Raw genomic sequence first — 22,010 nt, forward strand, 5'->3', positions numbered from 1 at the left:
TTGATACTGCAGACCCAAAGTAGGCAAGGCAGGGTCACTGGGGCCAGTGTGGAAGGCCCCGGTGGGGGGGCGGGGGGGGGGGGGGGGGGGGGGGTGTTGCCATTTGGTCTGGATGGGTTCCTGGCAGGGGGTGGGTCCCTTGTGGGCCACAAATTGCCCATGGAGGGACCCCAAGGGCACCTCGCTTTCCAAGGCACCCTCCCTGCACAGCAGAGGCAGGAAGAGACCCTTATTTGGTCTCTGGGCAGGAAGGCTGATGCCTGCCTATCCTGCCCCTGGCAAGATTGGGTCTAGCAATCCTGGTGTCCAGTTCCATGGTAGCCATTGCAAGTCTCTGGCCACCACCCCATTGAGCTGGGAACAAAATCCAGCCTAGGTGTTGGAGAATCCAAGTTATAAACAATTCAGAAGAGCTCATCCTGTTGGCTGATTATGGAAGCCTAAATTGTGGTAGGAATATTTTTTAAAAAATATGGTCCACTCCTTTTAAAAGGTAGGAAGCATGGGTAACTTGCCCATGAGATTGCCTTAATTAAAAAAAGCCTACTTTTTTGAAAACAATTTGCTTCAACTCCCCCACCCCAATTTTCTTTTCCCCAAACTAGTTTTGTGAAGCAGAATGCAACCCCACAAGTGCTAGGAAAGCTCCATTACCTCACCAAGGTACCAAACATCTACAGTTGAGACTGTGGGGGCAGAGACCAATTGTTTCCCCAAACACCAAATAATCAAATCAGAAGCAGGAAAGCCAGCTGTTGATTCTCATAGGAAAAAAAAGAGTAGGCCATTCAACCTGATCCAATTAGATAATGGCTGATCATCTATCTCATCACTTTCCCATATCCTTGAATCTCATTAGTATCCAGATATTTAACAATTTCTGTCTTGAACATGCTCAATGATCTGTTAAAATTTAGAGCAAGATATTTTGAACACTTGTTATTGTACATAACATTTCATATTTAGTTTTGACTAGTGCTAAATTTGCATAGTATGTCAGTGAAGCTCTCTCCTCACATCTATTCACTGAATGATTGCATAAGCAGGATGTAGAAACACCTACAAATGATGTAAACAAAGCAAAGATTAAATTGCAGTTCCCTCAAGTTTAGAGTCATTTTTGGTATACCGGGGTAGAGAAATCCAAAGATTCACCACCCTCCGAGTGAAGAAATTCCTCATCTCTTATTCTGACATTATGTCCCCTGGTTCTAGACTCAGCCAGGGGAACATCTATCGATCTATATCCACTCTAAGAATTTAAAGTTTCAATCAGATCACCTCATTCTTCAAAACTCTAGAGAATACAGGCCCAGTTTCCTCAAATGATAATCTCAGATTAATCTGATGAACCTCTATTGCACTCTATGGTCAGTATATCCTTCCTTAGATTAAAAAGACCAAAACTGTACACACAAAGGCTCTATACAATTGCAGCGACTTCTTTACTTCTGTAAAGAAAGCCCTTTGCGATGAAATTCAACATATCATTTGCCTTCCCAATTACTTGCTGTACCTGCATGCTAGCTTTTAGGGATTCATGAACAAGGACACCCAAGTCCCTTTTTTTTTTTGCCTTTGCCCTTAACCCTTTATTATTTGGTGACGAATAAACTGCTTCCCTGTCCGTGCTCACTGGTCCTTCAGCTCCCGTAAATGGCGAATTGCAGATTTTACAGTAACGGCTGAGGTGGTGTTGTAGACCCAAGCCCCTCCAGCCACTGTTTTCATGCAGGATCCACAATGCCAGATACCGACCGCTCTCCGCTTCATCTTAGTCTTCCCGCAGAAACAGCAGGTATATTTAGCGTGTTGGCTGATCTCGATCTTTTTCACCATTTTACGGAGTGAGGCTCCATAGCGGGTTCCGTATTTCCCCACGATCCCCACCTTCTTGGTCCGCTTGGCCATCTTCCCGATTCAGCAGAGAGACCCAAGTCCCTTTGGACATCAACACTTCCCAACCTCTCCATTTAAGAAAAATGTTTTTTTTTCTACCAAAGTGGATAGCTTCCACTTATTCACATTATAGTCCATCTGCCAGGTTTTGCTCATTCGCCTAGCTTGTCCAGGTCCACATGAAGCTTGCTTGCATCCTCCTCAATTTACATGGCCACCTAGTTTTGTCATCAGCAAATTTGGAAACAGATTGGGATGTGGAGACCAAAATGTATTGAGAGATTGTGAACAGCTGTGGCCCCAGCACTGATCCATGTGGCACCCCATCAGTAACAGCCTGCCATTCTGACTATGACCTGTTCATTCCTATTTTCTGTCTGGAAAATTCTCAATTCATAGCAGTACATTACCCCTCAATCCCACGTGCTCTTGAATTTTGTTCACTAACCTCGAGACCTTATCAAAAGCCTTCTGAAAATTTAAATACAATGGTTCTCTTATCTATGCTGCAAGTAAGATCCTCAAACAAAAATCAGATGTCAAACATTATTTCCCTTTCATAAACTCATTGACTCTGCCCAATTATATTTTCCAAGTGTCTAATTATCACATCCTTTACAATAGATTCTAACATTTTCCCTACTAGTTATCAAACAGGTCCATAGTTCAGTTTTCTTTCTCCCTCTTTTCTGAAGTAGTGGGGTTACATTTGCTACTTTCCAGTAGCTATAGAATTTAGAAAGATAACCAATGCATCCATTATCTCTAGCACCACCTCCTTCAATACTCTGGAATATAACTCATCTGCTTGAGGGGGATCAATCTTCAATCCAGTTGTTTTTCTTTGAGGGCTAGCTCTTTATTCTTATTTTTCATTCCTTATTTTCACAAGTCCCTTGGTTCCCTAGTATTTCTAGAGATTAGTGTGTCTTCACAGAGGAAGACAGAGAGTAGTTTAGTTTTTCTGCTATTTCCCCATTAATTATAAATTCACCTGTCTGCCTGTAATGGAGCCACATTTTTCCTTGCTAATCTGTTCCTTTTCACATATCTAGAGATTTTACAGTCTGCCTTTATGTTTCTCACTAGCTTGAATTCATATTCCTAATCAGTTTTTGGTCCTCCTTTGCTAGATTCTAAACTGTTCCCAATCCTCAGGCTTACCACTTTTTCTGGCAAACTTACAAACAAATTCCTTTGATCTAATGCAATTTTTAAAACTTTGTTAGCCACAGTTGATTCATCTTTCCAGTTGGGTTTGAGTCTTAGAGGAATGTATATATGTTGCTGACCATGTAGTACTTCTTTAAATACTAGCCGTTACCTGTTTGTCAAATCTGTGCATTTCCCAATCCACCATAGCTAACTTGCCCTTTATACTTGCATAATTTCCTTTGTTCAGATTCAAGATCCTAGTTTCAGAATGAACTATGACTTTCAAACTTAGTGACCATAATGTAAAATTCCATATTATTTCCCAAAGGCTCATTTATAGCAATGAGCAATGAGCTCGGATTACGAATACTAAAATAGTCTGCTCGCTAGTTGGTTCTTCAACATATTGCTCCAGAAACCCATCTCTTACACACTCCAAGAACTCACCCTCCACAGCATTAGTGCTGATTAGGTTTACCCAGTCTATGTAAACTGAAGTTGCCTGTTACTGTTTGACCCATGTTACATGTACCTAATTTCCTGATTTATACAGGGCCTAACATTACCAAAGTTTGGTGGCCTATAAACAACTCCCACTATTGTTTACTGCCCTTTGATGCTTTAGCTCCACCCAAATTAATTCTACATCTGTATCTCTATCTTTCAATCCAAGGTCCTTTCTCACTAATGTGCTGACTGCATCCCTTAAGAGTGCCTTCCCCACCTCCTTTTCCTTTCTGCCTATTCTTCCCAAGTGACAAATATTCTTGCATATTCAGTTCAGTCTTGGTCACCCTGTAACCATATCTCTAATGGCAATCAGACCCAGTTCCCTTTATAGGTGCCTTCAAATCATCTACCTGGTTATCTGAATGCATGCAGCATTTGTAGAGCACCCTTAACTTTGTCTCATTATTCTGTATTCTGATCCCATTTGATGCTTGCCTTTGCTTCGGTCAGTCTGATTTCACTTACTACTTTTCATTACCAGTTTTGCTTCCCTCCAATCTTCTCTTCCCACCATACTCAGATCATCAATTCCCTTGTTACCTTCTCTCTAAAAATCACCACATCTTCCCTCACCCCCACTATTTAGTTTAAAACCCTCTCTACCACCGTAGAGCTAGAACTCACCAGAACATTGGTCCCATCAGAGTTCAGGTGAAGACTGGTCCAATGATACAGCCCCCACTCTCCCCAGTACTGGGCCAATGCCCCATGAATCAAAACCCTTTTCTCGGACACAAATCTGAGCCATGCATTTAACACTCCAATCTTATTTATCCTACTCCAATTTGCTTATGGCTCAGGTAATAATCCAGAGATTACGACCTTTGAGGTTCTGCTTTAAAATTTAGCCCCTAGCTACTCATGCTCCCTATGCAGAACTGCTTTGTGCTGTTGGCATCCAGATGGACCACAACAATGGGATCCTCCCCTTCCCACTGAAAGTTCCTCTCCAACCCCGAGCAGATGTCCTGAACCCTGGCACTGGACAGGCAACACAGCCTTCTGGACTCACTCTTGGCTACAGGGAACGGTGTCTATCCCCGACTACCACTATAATTTACTCCTTGCTTGAATGGCTCCCTGCACCATGGTGCCAGCTCATCCACCCTGCAGCCTTTGCTCTCATCCATACGAGTACGAAGAACCTCAAACCGATCAGACAATTCAAAGGACTGAGGCACCTCCACTTCGGCCTTCTCTATCCACTTACCTGCCTCACTCAGTCACACCCTTCTGTCCCTGACCACTGCCCAAATCAGATGATCCTATTCCAAGGGACGTGGATTGCCTTCTAGAAGGAAAAAAAAAAAAGTGTCCAGGTAACTTTCCCCTTCCCTGATGGATCAGTGTCTGTAGCTCAGCCTTTAGCTCACCTGACTGAGCCAAAAGCTCAAACTGCAAAAAAAAAAAAAAAAAAATTTAACAGATGTGTTTGCTGTGGATCACACTGGTGTTCACCAGCTCACATTGCAGCTGCAACATATCACCTGCCCTGCCATCTTTATAATGTGTTTAATTACAGTTACTAAACTCCACTACCAATAAGTGTTACTACTGCTGGCAAACCTTACAACCAATAAAACCTTACTGATAAATCACCTTCTCAAGATTGTTCATTACAATTAATTTTAAACTAACCCCAATTAAAATTCCTTAGTTTAGACAAGAGAAAACGTTCAACCACTTACCTTCTATGCTGGAAGGTCACATGTCAATTCCCAAGATTTTTCTGCATGTAGGTGTGAGGTGACTGTTACGGTGGTTAAACTGGTTCTTACTAGTTAGGTGGCACAATGCCATAATATATTTGTTTACTAGCTATTGACCAAAAAAAACCAAGTGCATTCATCCTACACTCACTGCAGTCATAAAACAAAGCCAGGCAGCTGACAATTGCATCATAGTTCTCACTGCAAAAGTATTACTTGATCAGCAATTAAGCAGGAAAAAAAATTGACACTTGCATCTTTCAAGACAAATGTGCTCAGTAACCATTCCATGCTTACTGTGCAGTTTGGTTCAAATGTGTCTGAACAGAGAAACAAAGTAAGATTTTCTCCTCTTTGACAGGGCGGCACTGTGGTTAGCACTGCAGCCTCACCGCTCCAGCGACCTGGGTTCGGTTCTGGGTACTGCTCGTGTGGAGTTGGCAAGTTCTCCGTGATCGCGTGGGTTTCCACTGACAGCCAAAGACTCACAGGTGGATAAATAAATTGGCCATTGTAAATTGCCCCTACTGTAGGTTGGTGGTAGGAGAATTGAGGGAAGGTGGGAATGTGGTAGGGAATATGGGATTAATGTAGGATTAGTATAAATGGATGGTTGATGGTCAGCATTGACTCGCTGGGCCACAGGGCCTGTTCCAGTGCTGTATCACTATGACTATGACTGAAAGTCTCTCCTACTGAGTTGGAAATAAAGTTGTTCTAAGGCACTACTCAGTGTCCTGAAAAGGTCAGGAAAAGGCGAATGCAGATATCTACTGGAGCCCAGAGACAATTAAATTGCATTTTGGGTTTGTAACAAGATATTTTTTCACCTAATTCACCATCTACCATTATAAGCTAACTTCCCATAAGGGTGTACCTGAATGCAACAGCCAAGGATAACACTACCCCATACATTCCAAAAGCTGATCACATGCCTGGAGAACAGAAGTACTTGATCAAGACTGAACCCCCCCCAAAAAAGTGATTTTGTTTACACAAGACAGATGAACAGTATGTTCATTTCTTTAACCTTAAATAGAAAATTAGTTGCTATTTTCTAATAGATTGGAAGATTTACTGTAGCTTCAAAGTGGCTCAAGTGCAGCATCAGACGACAACAGCAGCCTTCTTTTTTTTATATTATGGATTTAAATTCTATTAACCAATATATCTGAAATTAAAAGCTGTTGAACATGAAACTACCAGATGGTTATAAAAACCCATCTGGTTCAGTGCCTTTTAAGGAAAATCTACAATCCTTACCCAGTCTGGCCTACTTGCACAGCAATGTTATTGACTCAAGTTGCTTAGCAAGCCACACTTGTACCAAACCATTACAGAAACGTCAAAGAACAAAAAAAAAAAACAGGACTGACAACCTGGCATCAGCCTTGCAATGTCCTCCTTAATATCTGAGGACTTACACCAAAATTGGGAGAGCTAGTCAACACAAAAGTCAGAGTGCATCAAGCCTGTGTCCTCAGTACCTTGCTCTATGGCAGCGAGGCCTGGACAATGCATGTCAGCTAAGAGCAATGTCTCAAATCATTCCATCTTTGCTGCCTCCGGAGAATCCTTGGCATCAGGACTGTATCTCCAACACAGAAGTCCAAGACAGCCAACATCCCCAACATATACACCCCATTGAGCCAGTGGCGCTTAAGGTGGCTTGGCCATGTGAGCCGCATGGAAGAGGACAGGATCCTCAAGGACACATTGTACAGCAAGCTAGTCACTGGTATCAGACCCACTGGCTGTCCATGTCTCTGTTTTAAAGACTTCAGCAAATGTGAAGTCCTGTGACATTGATCACAAGTCATGGGAGTCAGTTGCCAGTGATCACTAGAGCTGGCAGGCAGCCATAAAGGCAGGGCTAAAGTGTGGCGAGTCAGAGACTTAGCAGTTGGCAGGAAAAAAAACAGATGCGCAAGGGGAGAGCCAAATGTGTAATGGCCCTGACAGCCAATTTAATGTGCAGCACCTGTGGAAGAGTCTGTCACTGTTGACATGGCCTCTATAGGCACTGCAGGTGCTGCGTCACAACCCAGTGGCAGAGGGAGGTAGGTCAGTCGGTCATTTTACAGCCTCCATCCCCAGTTATGTCCTGTCCCACTCACAGGACAGATCTAGCAGAGGTGGCAGCACAGTGGTATACAGTTGGTTGCAAGTTTCCCAGGGGGTACTCATTGACTAAACATGAAGTCTCATGGCATTGGCAAAAGAAATCTCCTGATTACCAACTACCCTCCTTCACTTGAGGTAGTACTCTGTTAAACCATTTGGGAGAAGCACTAAAAAAAGGTAATAAGGGCACAGAATGCATCTGTGTGGGGTACTTCAATGTCTGTCACCAAGAGTGGCTCAATATCATCACTACTGACTGATCTGACAGAGTCCAGAAGGACATTTCTGCCAGACTAGGCTTGTGGCAGGTGGTGAGGGAACCAACAAAAAAAGGGAAACACCTGCTTGACCTCGCCTTCACTAATCCAACTGATGCAGATGTATCTGTCTTTGACAGTATTGGTAGGAGTGACCACTGCACAGTCCTTGGAGATGAAGTCCTGTCTTCTTAGAGGATAGGAGTCATGCGTGGCACCACCATCATGCTAATGGGTCAGATTCAGCAGCTCAAAATTGGGCATCCACAAAGCACTATGGGGGCCACAATTTGTAACCTTATGGCTCAGCGCATCCCTCACTACTATTAGCATAAAGCCAGGGGATCATCTCTGGTTCAACGGAGAGTGCAGGAGAGCATGACAAAAGCAGCACCAGGCATATCTAAAATGAACCTAGTGAAAATACAATACAAGGCTACATGCATACAATAGATAAGCGATCCCACAAACAATGGATCAGATCAAAGTTCTGCCACATCCAGTCATGAATGGTGGCAGACAATTAAGCAACCAACAGGACGAGGTGGCTCCAGAAACATCCCTATTTTAAATCAATGGGGGAAGCCACATTTGAGCAAAAGACAAGGCTGAAGCATTTACAACCATCTTCAGCTAGAAGTGCAGAGTGGAGGATTCATTGTGGCCTCCTCCAGGAGGTCCCCAGCATCTCAGATGCCAGTCTGCAGCCAATTTGAAATCATTCCACGTGATCAAGAAACAGCTGACAGCACTGGATACAGCAAAAAGGTTGTGCCCTGATAACATCCCAACTGTGATACTGAAGACTTGTGCTCCAGAAATAGATGCACCCCTAGCCAAGCTGTTCAAGTATAGCTACAATAGTGGCATCTACTGAAATGTAAAAAAATGCCCAGGTTTGTCTTGTCCAGAAAAAGCAGGACAAATCCAATCCAGCCAATTGCCCACCCCACCAGTTTACTCTTAAAAATCAAAAGGTGATGAAGGGGTCAGTGTTATCAAGTGGCACTAACTCAGCAATAACCTGCTCACTGATGCTCAGTTTGGGTTCTGCCAGAGCCACTCAGCTCCAGACCTCATTACAGCCTTGGTCAAAACATGGACAAAGAGCTGAATTACAGAAGTAAAAGGAGAGAGTGACTGCCCCTGACATCAGGGCAACATTGGACTGAGTGGCAATAAGGAGCCCTAGCAAAATTGAAAGCAATAGAAAATAAAGGGGAACTCTCCACTGCTGGAAGTCATACCTAGCATACCAGAAGATGGTTGTAACTGTTACAGGCCAAACATCTAAGCCTCAGGACATTGCTGCAGGAGTTCCTCAGGAGTGTCCTAGGCCTGACCATCTTCAGCTACTTCAATGACCTTCCCTCCAACATAATGCTGATGATTGCACACCGTTCATTATCATTCGTAACTCCTCAGATACTGAAGTGGGGTGACTTCACATGCAAGACCTGGACAACATTCAGGCTTAAGCGGACAGGTGGTGCTTCTTGCCACTTAAGGGCCAGGCAATGACTAACTCCTTGACACTCAACAGCATTACCAAACATCTTGGGGGGGGGTTACCACTGACTGGAAACTGAACTGGACCAGCCATGTAAATACTGTGGCTATAAGAGGTCGTCAGAAGTCGGGAATTCTGCAGGGAGTAACTCCTGACTTCCCAAACCCCATCTTGACTTAGACCAGTATAACCATTCCTTCACAGGGTCAAAAGCCTAGAACTTCAGGATATTTAGAAAAATGGCAATATAAAATCAATTCACAGAATACAGTGAAGAGGCCCTTCAGCCCATCGAGTCTGCACCGATGCATTAAAACACCTGACCTGTCTACCTAATCCCATTTGTGAGCACTTGGCCCATAGCCTTGAATGTTATGACATGCCAAGTGCTCATCCAAGTACTTTTTAAAAGGATGAGGCAACCCACCTCTACCACCCTCCCAGGCAGGGCATTCCAGATCGTCACCACCCTCTGGGTAAAAACGTTCTTCCTCAAATCCCCTTAAACCTCCTACCCCTCACCTTAAACTGGTGACTCCAACTAAGGAGGGGGGGGGGGGGGGGGGGGGGAAGAACATCTGCTCCCTTGGCATGTTGGAGGGGAATCCATGCCCCTCAATCTTGTACACCTCAATCAGGTCAGCCCTCAATCTTCTCTGCTCCAGTGAAAATAACCCAAGCCTATCCAACCTCTCTTCATAGCTTAAATGTTCCATCCCAGGCAACCATCCTGGTGAATCACCTCTGCACCCCCTCCAGTGCAATCACTTCCTTCCTATAATGTGGCGACCAGAATTGCACACAGTACTCCAGCTGTGGCCTTACCAAAGTTCTGTACAACTCCAACATGACCTCTCTGCTTTTGTAATCTATGCCTCGATTGATAAAGGCAAGTGTCCCATATGCCTTTTTCACCACCCTATTAACCTGCCCTTCTGCCTTCAGAGATCTATGGACAAACATGCCAAGGTCCCTTTGTTCCTCGGAACTTCCCAGTGTCAGGCCATTCATTGAATACTTCCGTGTCACATTACTCCTTCCAAAGTGTATCACCTCACTTTTCAGGGTTAAATTCCATCTGCCACTTTTCTGCCCATTCCGTCTATCTTCCCGTAACCCAAGACACTCCACCTCACTGTTAACTCAAAGATTGGCAGAGTGGTTATCTGCGAACTTACTGATCCTACCCCCCTACAGTCATGTTGGTCATTTATATAAACGACAAACAATAGGGGACCCAGCACAGATCCCTGTGGTACGCCACTGGCTTCCAGTCACAAACAGCCATCTGTCATCACTGTCTCCTACAGAGAAGCCAATTTTGAATCCACCTCATCAAGTTACCTTGTATCCCATGTGCATTTGCTTTCTTGAAAAGTCTCCCATATGGGACCTTGTCAAAGGCTTTACTGAAATCCATGTAAACTACATCAACTGCACTACCCTCATCTACACACCTGGTCACATGCTCAAAAAATTCAATCAAATTTGTTGGGCATGACCTCCCTGTGAAAGCAAAATCATTTGACAAATAGTTCTTTGGAGGATGCAACAAGCAGGTGGAATAAAGCAGAAAACTAGTAGATGTATTTAGATTTCCAAAAGAAATTTGACAAAGGTGCCACATTTTGTGCAGTAACTTTTTATATAAGGGCTCGTGTTAGGGGGTTAACATGGATGGAGGATTGGCTAAATAATAGGAAACAGCTGGGATAAAAGTCATTTTCAGGCTGGCAAGCTAACTAATTGAGTGCCACAGGGATCAGCACTGGGGCTTCAACTATTTACAGTCTATATTGACATGACTTGAATGAAGGGCAGAGTGTCTTGTAGTCAAATTTGCTGACGATACAAAGATGGGGAAGCACGTTGCAAAGAAGACAGTCTGCAAAGGGATATAGAAAGGTTAAGTGAATAGGCAAAAAGTTTGGCAGATGGAGTATAATGGGGGAAAATGGGAGGTTGTCCACTTCAGCAGGAAGATTAGAAAAGCAGATTTAAAATGGAGAGATTGCAGAATGCGGTGGTACAGAAGGACCTGGTGTTCTCATAAATAAAACAAAGATGCACACAGATACAGCAAGTAATTTGGAAGGCAAATGGAATATTTGCCTTTATTGCAAGGGGGAAATAGAGTATAAAAGTAGGGAAGTCTTACTCCTACAGGGCATTGGTGAAACTGCACCTATAGTACAGTGTACAATATCACTATTTAAAAAAAAGGTTTACTTGCATTGGAGGCAGTTCAGAGAAGGTTCACTAGATTAATTCCTGGAATTAAGGGGGCTGTCTTATGAGCCTATACTCATTGGAGTTTATAAAAATAAGGGGTAGTTTTACTTGAGGGAGCTTGACAGGTAGATGCTGAAAGGATGTTTCCCTTGTGCAGAAGCTAGAACTAGGGGGCACAGTTTCTAAATAAGGGGTCTCCCATTTAAAGTCTAATGTGAGAAAGAATTTCTTCTGAGGGTCATTTAATCTTTGGAATTCTCTTCCCTGGAGAAGAGGGGAGGCAGGGTCAGGAATATACTGAAGGCTGAATTACAGATTTTTGATATACAAGGGAGTCAAGGGGGGCTGGTAGGAAAGTGCAGTTAAAGGTTACAATCAGATCAGCTATGATCGTATTTAATGGCAAAGCAGGCTTGAGGGACCAAATGGCCTATTCCCACTTTTATTCATGTTCCTTTAACAGTATGGTGTACCTACACCAGATGAATTGCAGCAGTTCACCACCTCCAAAGGATAATTAGGGATGCACAGCAAGTGCTGGCCTTGCCAACAGCAATCATACCATGAAGGAAAAAAAAACAAAAAGTCACTTTCCTGCCCCCCACCACCTGAAATCTCATGTCCACATTTAATGTAACTATTGTGACCAATTTACTTCAAGTTATGCATCTCAGCTCCTTAGACTATACTCCAACTATGTGTCCCAAATTACTGGAAACTTTTGTATTGGACTACAAAAATGATTAAAACTCTAACTATCCTCTAATTCCACATCATTGAACATTGCATTGGGCCTTGACAGCCTGTGTGCAAAGCTATGGATGGTCCAACAGATTCTAAGAGCACATCCAGTTTTACATTTTCTGCTGTGCAATGCATTACACCACTCCTTCAGTTTCTGGAACCCTATTAGTGGGTCCTCGTCAAGGCATTGGATATGTGCATTCCCAACAGCACACAAAACCGTTCTAAATCTCTAGCTTTTGCGTTTTTCAAAAGGAAAATCAGTAGGCTTCAGATTCTGTGAGCGGTTATCGGAGTTCAAATTAAGGTTCAATGTTGTGCAAGTGATTTTGTTGGGTTGAGAGATAACTTTAGCATCCTCAAGGGGAGTTCCATTTGTATGGACTATGAATGCAATAATATTGCTGTACAGTTACAAAGTAACAGCTTGCAGACTACTTTAATATTCTACAGCCAATAAAGACAAGACACAGTTGATTGGAGTAGCTACATCCTCAAGCCAGACAAAAACACGACTGGCCTTTGCAAAACTCTTGCTCAGCACTCACCCATGTGATAGAGGAGATGAGTCAAACTTGTGCTGACTCAATTTGGGGGAACGTGTCTACTAGAGGAACAGCAAGCTCCTGAGGCTAGTTGTATATTAAAAATAAAGCTGGGCATTCAGTTGGCTATGTGATCACAAACTTTTTAGTATTGCCCATTATGTACTTTACAAGAGACTGCATAGGTGACTGTCAGTCAAAGTACAGACCTACAGGACAATAAAAGCTGAAAACATGAAACAAAAACAAAACGCGCACTGCAAGATGCAGCTGACTGCTCATTTACTGCAGCTAATGTTGACAGTTTCACTTCTGCCTTAGGTGTTCTCTGCAGAGGTGCAGTTTCATTGTTTCTGTTGAAGGCATACAATGTAAAGTATTAGAAACATGGAAAATAGGAGCAGGCCATTCAGCCCTTCACCATTCAAAAAAAAAAAGTAATGGTGGATCATCTAATTCAGTACCCTGTTTCTGCTTTCTCCCCATATCCCTTTGGCATTAAGAAATGCATCTATCTCCTTGATTATATTTAATGACTTGAAGTCAACAATAATTCATTAAACCATATTAGATTCTTCATTATTCATCCTCAATTCCAGCCTTTGAGAGAGCCCAATCACATGTTCACTACTTTTTTTTTTGTGAAATCCTTTGATACAGCTATAAAATTGCCAGGTTTTTCCCCCTCCCATCCATCAGGTGGTGTTGAAAATGCTCACCCCATTTCAACCCAAGGAATAGAGAGCAGTAAAGCAGTTCTGCAACTGCTGACTTGCACAGAAGTTCTCCAGTCACGAAGAAGCAATAAGTCATCAGCAGCTTTAAAACACAAGGGCTTCCACATGTGGTTTTGAGGTTGAATGGACTACTGTTGAAACCATTTAAAAAAAAAGCAATTTCTATAGCTAGCAAGCAGTATTCCGAAAAGCCCTTCATTTAGCAGTCTGCAATAAAAATGTTCCGAGTTCCTACAATTGAGGCATGTCATGTCAAATGCCAATTTCTGTAGCAAGTTTGAACAAATTCTGCTGCAAGTTCTGATGGAAAGTCGCTGACCTGAAATGTTGTTAACTCTGCTTCTCTCCCCAGATGCTGCCAGACCTGGAGTATTTCCAGCATTTCTTGCTTTTATTTCAGATTTCCAGCATATTCTGCTTTTATTTATCCACAGATGAGCACTTGAAACACCATAGCATACAAGGCTATGGGCTAAGTGCTGGAAAATGGGATTAGAATAGGTAGGTGCTTGATGGCTGGCACAGACATGGGCCAAAGGGCCTGTTTCTGTGCTGCATGACTATTCTGTTTACAGCTATTAAATGTTCAATTTTAAAATACAAAATTCATTGATGCTGCTAAACTTCTAGGATTAAAAAAAAAGTACAATTAACAAGGAAGGCACTTTAATTATGGAGAAAAAAAAAAGAGGAAGTGGGAAGGGCCTCACAGCACTTGGTTTCCAGTAGAAAAGAGACAAAAATAATTAGCTTTTCAAGCTGTCTTTCACCTAGTAGCTGCTTCTACAAACGTTTCTGTATCAAGAATGATAGACAATCTTTTGAACTGGTCACATCCATGACCACATAGGTGATAGGCCTCTATTGACTGATGTGCTTGAGAGCAAGATTCTAAAAATAAAGTGTCAACCTTCTATAGCGCCTTCAACAGGTGCATTCTAAAACAAAATGACACGAAGCCACATAAGATGGCCAAAAAGGCAAGTTTAAAGGAGCATCTTAAAAAGGGGGAAAGGCGTAGAAAAGGTTTACGGCCTTGGCAGCTGAAGGAATGACCAATGATGGAATGATTAAAATTAGGGATGCTCAAGAAATCAGAACTGGAGGAGTACAGATATCAAAGGGTCGTGGAATTGGGAGATTACAGACACCGGGGAGGGGTAAAGGGGGTGAGGAGGCCATCAAGAAATTTGAAGGATGAATATTTATGAAAACAAGGTATTGCTTAACTAGGAGCCAATGTTGATTAGCAAGCAATGCGGAGAGGAGGGGGGGGGGGGGGGGGTAGAAAATGGCTGAATGGAACTTGGTCCAAATAAAAAAAAAAAAAGACAAGGGCAGCAGTTTTGGATTTCAAGTTGAGGATAAAATGTGGAAGGCCAGCCAGGAATGTGTTGGAACAGTGAAGTTAAGCCAAGAACCAACAGTCATGGATGAGGGTTTCATTATTAGTTGAGGCAGGGGCAAAGAGTCAGGTGACATTAAAGGTGTAAATAGACCGTCTTTGTGACTGCCATTTTTGACCACATCTACACCAAGTTTGGTTCAGTTGCAGACAATTGTCAGGGATAGGATGGAGCCATTGTCTAAGGAACAGTTTGTAATGGGGACTGAAAGCAATGGTGTCAGTCTTCCCAATATTTAATTGAAGAAATTTCTGTTCAGCTAGTGCTGGATAGAAACAGTGGAGAAGCAGAGAGTTACAATGGCTCTAAAAATTACATGTGGCACACAAGTATCTTCTTCCATTATGTTAGCAGTTACATTAGCCAGTTTCACATGTGGATTGGTACCTCTATTAAAAGCAGAGACTTAGAAATATTTCTCTGCTAGTATCCATGTAATAGCTTAAGCCAGTGAGGAAGGTCAATTCTTCTTCTTTGGCCTCCTTGTCTCGAGAGACAATGGGTAAGTGCCTGGAGGTGGTCAGTGGTTTGTGAAGCAGCACCTGTTGTGGCTATAAAGGCCAATTCTAGAGTGACAGACTCTTCCACAGGTGCTGCACATAAAATTGGTTGTCAGGGTTGTTACACAGTTGGCTCTCCCCTTGTGCTTCTGTCTTTTTTCCTGCCAACTGCTAAATCTCTGACGCGCCACACTTTAGCCCTGCCTTTATGGCTGCCCACCAGCTCTGGCGATCACTGGCAACTGACTCCCATGACTGGTGATCAATGTCACAGGACTTCATGTCGCATTTGCAGACATCTTTAAAGCGGAGACATGGACGGCCGGTGGGTCTGATACCAGTGACAAGCTCGCTGTACAATGTGGCTTTGGGGATCCTGCCATCTTCCATGCGGCTCACATGGCCAAGCCATCTCAAGTGCCACTGGCTCAGTAAGGTGTATAGGCTGGCCACCTCGAGGACTTCTGTGTTGGAGATACAGTCCTGCCACCTGATACCAAGGATTCTCCGGAGGCAGCGAAGATGGAATGAATTGAGACGTCACTCTTGGCTGACATACGTTGTCCAAGCCTCGCTGCCATAGAGCAAGGTACTGAGGACACAGACTTGATACACTCGGACTTTTGTGTAAAATAGGCAATGCTCTTGGATAAGAAATGTAAATGGTGTAAAAAGTGTGTTAATGAAACAGCCATTTGAATCTCACCCATGGTTTGCAATCATGAAATCAAAGATTTTTTAAAAATTCTGTGATTTAACAGTTTAGTACTTGCATCCTCAAAAAAGGTGCAACAGCACACAATCCAACCTAAAATACAAACAAAAACTGACAGCAAACAAGTTGATAAACTTGAATATGGACATTATGGCAAAAACAAAGCTCAAATAAAAGCACATCAGGACATGAGCTTATCATAATCAATATACCATAAAAATTAGAGCAAGGAAAAAGACAAAACAGTTAACAGTGGTTACTTCAGACATTACTTAAATGACAACATGGTGAATGCATGCAATTTCAGGGACAATTCCCCATTACCAGAAAATTAATCTTCCTTTTAACCCCAAAAAAATTGCATTGTTAACCATTAGTGGCAGTAAGCAACCACCACCAACATTCCCTTGGATTGCTACATAAAAATAGAGTTGGGGTGGATAATGAGGAACTATTGTGGACATTATTTTCTTCTACAAGAGCTAGGGGGAGTGGATGAAACATGGAGCTGCTGGGAAGGCACTCTGATCTAGCCATGGGCAATGGCAAGATTGGACAGATTGGTGGATGCACACCTACAGTGGCTGTGAATCTTCCTGTAAAGAGACAACGGTCTCTAAACTCCAATGGTCACCCTCCTCCCAAAACAGTAATGTTTAACAATTCTTAGATTGTACTCTTTCATCAAGATCCATCACAATGGGTTTGGTTGGGTTGGTCTGGGGCAGGAAAATTAGTGTTTGCGAGGATGTGGCACTGGGTGATTCAGAGTGCCAAGGAATTGGTGGGGGGGGGGGGGGGGGGGGGGTTGGTGTTTGAGGTGGGGAAGGAATACTACCACCACCACCTTCTCTGCAAAGGTGATGTGGCAAAAAAAAAAGGTAGCGTCCATTGACAATGTCTCTGCCAATGAACTGAAGAAATAGTGCAGGAGTTTGAGCAAAAAGATAGTATCATACTTTTTTTTTTAAAGATAGATTGCTGTATGAACTACAGAAAACCAAAATTCTACAGCAGCAACTTCCAGGTGAAAGCAGGGTAACTACAGCAAAATACAGCTGGTGGAACATAGGTATATGCAAGTTATATGCAAAAAATCAATTCAAGACAGTCTCTTGGCATGATTGACAGGGAAACTTTCCAATCATCTCAATTCTAGCCAGTAATAGTTATGTTTCAGCCACAGAACAGTGCATGGCTTCTGAGTCATGGAATGTTGATCTTGTGTACTTAACTGAAAAATACATTGAATAACTTCTTATATATAATGGATCAAGAAGCAGCAATGGATTGCCATGGCACAAATCTACACTCACTATTTGCAGCTTCAGTGGCACATGTGATGCATGATGCTCCTTGGGAATCATTCAAGTAGTTGTTACTGCTTCCTCCCTTTATGAAGCACAAGAATACAACTCCAATGGCAGTTTGGGGTTAGATTAGTCAGATTCCTGCATTCCAGCTTCCAGAACCTGGGAATCCAGATGTAGGCCATTTTCTCCAGACTGGATAGCTTCCATTAAACTAGCCATCATATTGGTTAGTGGAGGCACAGAACCAGGGGTCAATAGAACAAAAATGGAAATTGCTGGAATAGGTTTGCTGGAGGCTGCCATTTTACAGCATAGACCAGGCATCTGGCCTATCTCTCAGGATACATTAGACTGGTGATGTATACAGCAACACCCAACTACTCAGGCTCAAGCTCCAAAGGTGCTGGCAGTAGCAATTAATTCCTTGGAATAAGCTTCCATGAAAAAGGTGAATTTGAATAACAAAGCATAACTGACACAAAGATTAGTTAGAAATAAGTGTACTTTTGTTATGACCAGGTGAGGAAGTGATCTAGGGCTCCCCTCAGCCTTTTCCTGCTTGGCCATAACTGGGTTTAATTTTTAGAAGTTTTTTTAAGCTTCCCTCAGCAAATCCTTGCTCACTGCTCTTTAATTGCAAGTGTAAAGAATAAACCAGACAAGTTCTCAGGTTTAAACAAGAAAAGGTGTAAATTTATTAACCTTAAAACTTAACTCAATTAAAACTATTAAGAATGTGACACAACCACACTAGCATGCATATGCTATAAACACATGCACAGATACAGAGAAGGAGACAGAATTAAAGGGGGAAGGTTTGAAGTAGATGGAACTCAGTTACTGTTAGTTTTGCTTTGACTGAAGTCAAGTCTTACAATTATTGTTGGGGCCCAGTGCACACTTTCAAGCTGGTTTTGCTGGTACCAGAAGGCTGCAAGAGTCTTCTGTCTTGAGGCATAAGCAGATAGTCTCAAAACTTTACTGTGAGCACAATTCAATCAATTCCCAGGTTAGTCATGTGACTAGCTCTTTGTTTGAGACAGGTTATTGATTCTTCAAATTTTACAAAAAAGACACCACACAGGGGGGGGGGGGGGGGTGGTGGATGGATGAAACACTGGCTGTTACAGACAATGACTTTTGATCACTATTGATCAAACCCATCCAGTTAATTGAATCAGGGAGCACTCCCATTGTCTCTCTAGAGAATGGTCTCAGAATGCAAGTGTGCAGCCCTGTTTTCAGCCACTGCTCTGTGATCCTTTTTAAAATTATGTCCAAGGTCCAGTAATAGTTCAAATACTGTTCCATATGAAGAAAATTTTTCCATTTGGCAGGTGTGGTTTCTGTCACAATTTCTAATGATTAAAATTAAACAAACAGTCACAGACCAAAGTGTTCAGATTGTGATGCTGCACAATAGTGAAGGGCATAAATTAAAACATTTAGTGCACCTGCACCACTGCCTTTATTTAAATTAGCTATATGGGGACTTAACAGAAAAGGCCAAATCATAAAATCACTTCAACTGATTTGAATTCAATATTAACAGGCCAGGAAAAGAAAGGCACTCATTTTAAGCTCTAAAAAACAGCCAGGAATTTCAGGGCTTGCTGGTCTCAGCACCACAGTTCATGAAATCCGATTAGTTGCTATGCTTTTTCAGTGGACGGGTGCACACCTTCCAATCCTGCTGTCCAGAAAGAAACAAACGTTTCCAAAGATTTACACATACTATGTAAACATTGGGAAAATTGGTATTTATGATCAGCAAGTACCATATACACAAACATTTAAACAGGTTCTTGCATATGTTAAGCATAACTAAACTGCCCAATTATCTCTTGTAATTAGTAAAATGCAACAGATTGACATGAGAATTGTATTCTAGTTTAATGCCGACCCTGTGCTTCCTGTTAGTAGAGTGCACTGCAGTGCCGCCTGGGACTTGCAGTCCTTCACATTAAGGGCTCTATATACAACTATTTAGGATGCAAAGAGGACAATTTCACAATGAGATCCATAACACTTTTTGAAAAAAAAGACACTAGTTTTATTTCATGCTACCAACTCAATTTAACCAGTCTAGTTGCCCACCGATGGCTGAAATTAATTTGCACTGCTGAATGAGATCTCGCAATGAGATCAGGAAGTATTGCACTAGCGGATTACCAATGGAAACAAGATTAGAAGATTTACAAGCAATCTCCGGGTGCGAATGGTAAAGCCTGGTGAATGTGAAGGGATAATCTACTTGAACGGAGAGAAAGCTCCGATCAATGAAACAACTCACAGCGTTCAACACTCCGACATTGGCACCAGCCGTTCTGCGCAAAATACTACATTTGTTACTTACTGTCGTGTATTGTGATTTACAATAGTCGGTCTACAACGTGAGATCCTACACTTACTTGGCCGACAGCGTGTTAATAGACCCTGTAACCAGCATCATCGCTGCCAGGCACAACTGGTACTTAGTCCACGCCATAAATAACCCGTCCTAGTCCAATTCTCAGCACCTTCTTCTCCTGTGGCTTTTATAGGGAAATAGCCCTTCCTTCCCCTGTGATACATACAGGAACAAGAAATCACATGCTTCAGTCAGCTGAGAACTTCAAACCCTGAGTAACAAGGATAAAGTTTGTGGACAGTTCACATGTTTGACCACCAGGGGGATTAGTTCAATGAGATCTTGGGGGTTCAGAGTAATTTTCAACACACTTAAAAATGAAACACATCGGCACAGAGTAAGTGGGTTTTGCAGACCGTCTATTTTTGATCATTAATCTCACTCTTAACAATATTCTGATTGGATATATATTTCAAGGGAAAATTTGCAGGGTCACAGGGAAACTGGGATTAACTGCATAGCTCGTTCAAAGAGCCAGCACAGGCATGATGGACCGATTGGCCTGTGCTGAATCATCCTATGATTCTGATTCTATGATTCTATAATTCTATGTTGTTAAGACAACAAAATGGGTTGTAAGGTATATTTTAGTGTTCTTCCAAATAAGGAGGCAATCTGACACCAACCAGGTTTCTTTAATAGACAACAGAATTATCAGTTTATTATGAAGCAAGACATAACCAGTAAAGAAGCAAATCATTAACACATAGATTGAAATATGAAAATTCCCTTTTACTTTAGCCCCTCACACATGCACACACACACACACCGGTTAACCAGAAAAAATATTTTTTTCTTGGGAGCTCTGTTACATAAAAGACAAAAAAAAGAATACTTTGGTTAAATACGTGAATTTTTGAAATAAAAAGAGAAGATATGGAAAGATGTCAGTTGTCCTTTTTTTGGTTTGATGTCCCAAATTTGTGTAAACGGCTGTCACTGGGATCTTTCTCTGGAGCAATTTGGTTAGGCAGCGTCGAGGATTTATCCAGCAGGTTTTTCCAGTGCCTCAGGAGAAATGCATGATCAATTTCTCTATTTCTTACATTCGCTTCTCAGAGCTTCTCAAAGAGATGGAAAAACTAGCAGGCTTTTCAAAGAGATGGGAAAGGCTGAGTTGGGGTATTGTCCTTCAGATTGATTTTTTAAAACTCCAACTGACTGTCCAAAGTGGCGCAGTGGTTAGCACCGCAGCCTCACAGCTCTAGGGACCCGGGTTCGATTCCGGGTACTGCCTGTGTGGAGTTTGCAAGTTCTCCCTGTGTCTGCGTGGGTTTTCTCCGGGTGCTCCGGTTTCCTCCCACAAGCCAAAAGACTTGCAGGTTGATAGGTAAATTGGCCATTATAAATTGTCACTAGTGGTGGTAGGGAAATATAGGGACAGGTGGGGATGTTTGGTAGGAATATGGGATTAATGCAGGATTAGTATAAATGGGTGGTTGATGTTCGGCACAGACTCGGTGGGCCGAAGGGCCTGTTTCAGTGCTGTATCTCTAATCTAATAATCTAAAAACAATTTCAAGAGTCAAGCAAATGGAAGTACTTTCATAACACCTCCACCCTTGGAGGAATGAAACACCATTTTAAAATGTGTTTCATTACGAAGTGTGAGAAAAATAGAAGATGAAAAATTATTAAAACACATTTACACACTCATTCTCATTCGCTCTTTACCTGTAGCTAATACAGTTCTGCCTTGTACCATCTTTGCACTCAGATGACTCAAAGCAAAGTCAAATTCTGGTAAAGCACCTGCAATCACATTATTTTGCCCCGCAATATGGATAATCTGTAAGTGATAAGGTTGCAATAGTAAACTCTATGGGAATAGTCTGGCATTCTGGTTCTTGAACTTTTCTACAAAGGCTCAGGGGTTATTGTCAGTATATACCAGTTTCTCTCTGTGTCATGGTGGACATAGACTTCAAAATGCTTAAGAGCTAATAATAAGCCTGGGGTTTCTTTTTCCACTGTTGAATGTCTTTTTTGGTGTCGATTTAGCTTTTTGGAAAAGTATGCCACTGGCCTTTCTATGCCTGATTCATCATCTTGTAACAGGACTGCACCTGTTACTAGCATCAATTGCTACCTTGAAGGGCTTAGTGAAATTTGGAGCAGACAACACTGGTTCTTTAATCAAAATGGCTTTCAGCCTCTCAAAAGATGCTAGTCACTTCCCTGACCACACTACCTTGGTTTTCATTTTTGTAGCAAATTTGTCAGTGGAGCAGCTATAGGACTAAA

The 22,010-nt window shown here is 42.3% G+C and overlaps 2 protein-coding genes across 3 annotated transcripts in view; both read right to left on the reverse strand.

The window, feature by feature from the left end:
- slc35f6 (solute carrier family 35 member F6) overlaps positions 1–19,962 on the reverse strand; it is a 37,978-nt gene extending 18,016 nt beyond the window's left edge. The window contains exons 1-2 of one of the 2 annotated variants that reach the window (XM_068025751.1): positions 19,768–19,962; positions 4,775–4,959 (exon numbers count right to left, since the gene is read on the reverse strand). Coding sequence is in view for 1 of the 2 variants with exons in the window: in XM_068025746.1 (XP_067881847.1) it covers positions 19,768–19,844 (77 nt within the window). In the remaining variant the exon portion in view is untranslated. The remainder of the gene's footprint in view (positions 1–4,774; positions 4,960–19,767) is intronic. The other variant, XM_068025746.1, reaches the window with a different exon arrangement.
- On the reverse strand, positions 1,572–1,941 carry LOC137352782 (large ribosomal subunit protein eL43-like). The gene has a single exon (XM_068018601.1). The coding sequence runs from the start codon at positions 1,909–1,911 to the stop codon at positions 1,633–1,635; it is 279 nt and encodes a 92-aa protein (XP_067874702.1). The 5' UTR covers positions 1,912–1,941; the 3' UTR covers positions 1,572–1,632.
- Positions 19,963–22,010: the final 2,048 nt, after the last annotated feature.

Source organism: Heterodontus francisci, chromosome 3 (assembly GCF_036365525.1).
Source record: "Heterodontus francisci isolate sHetFra1 chromosome 3, sHetFra1.hap1, whole genome shotgun sequence".
NCBI lineage: Eukaryota > Metazoa > Chordata > Chondrichthyes > Heterodontiformes > Heterodontidae > Heterodontus > Heterodontus francisci.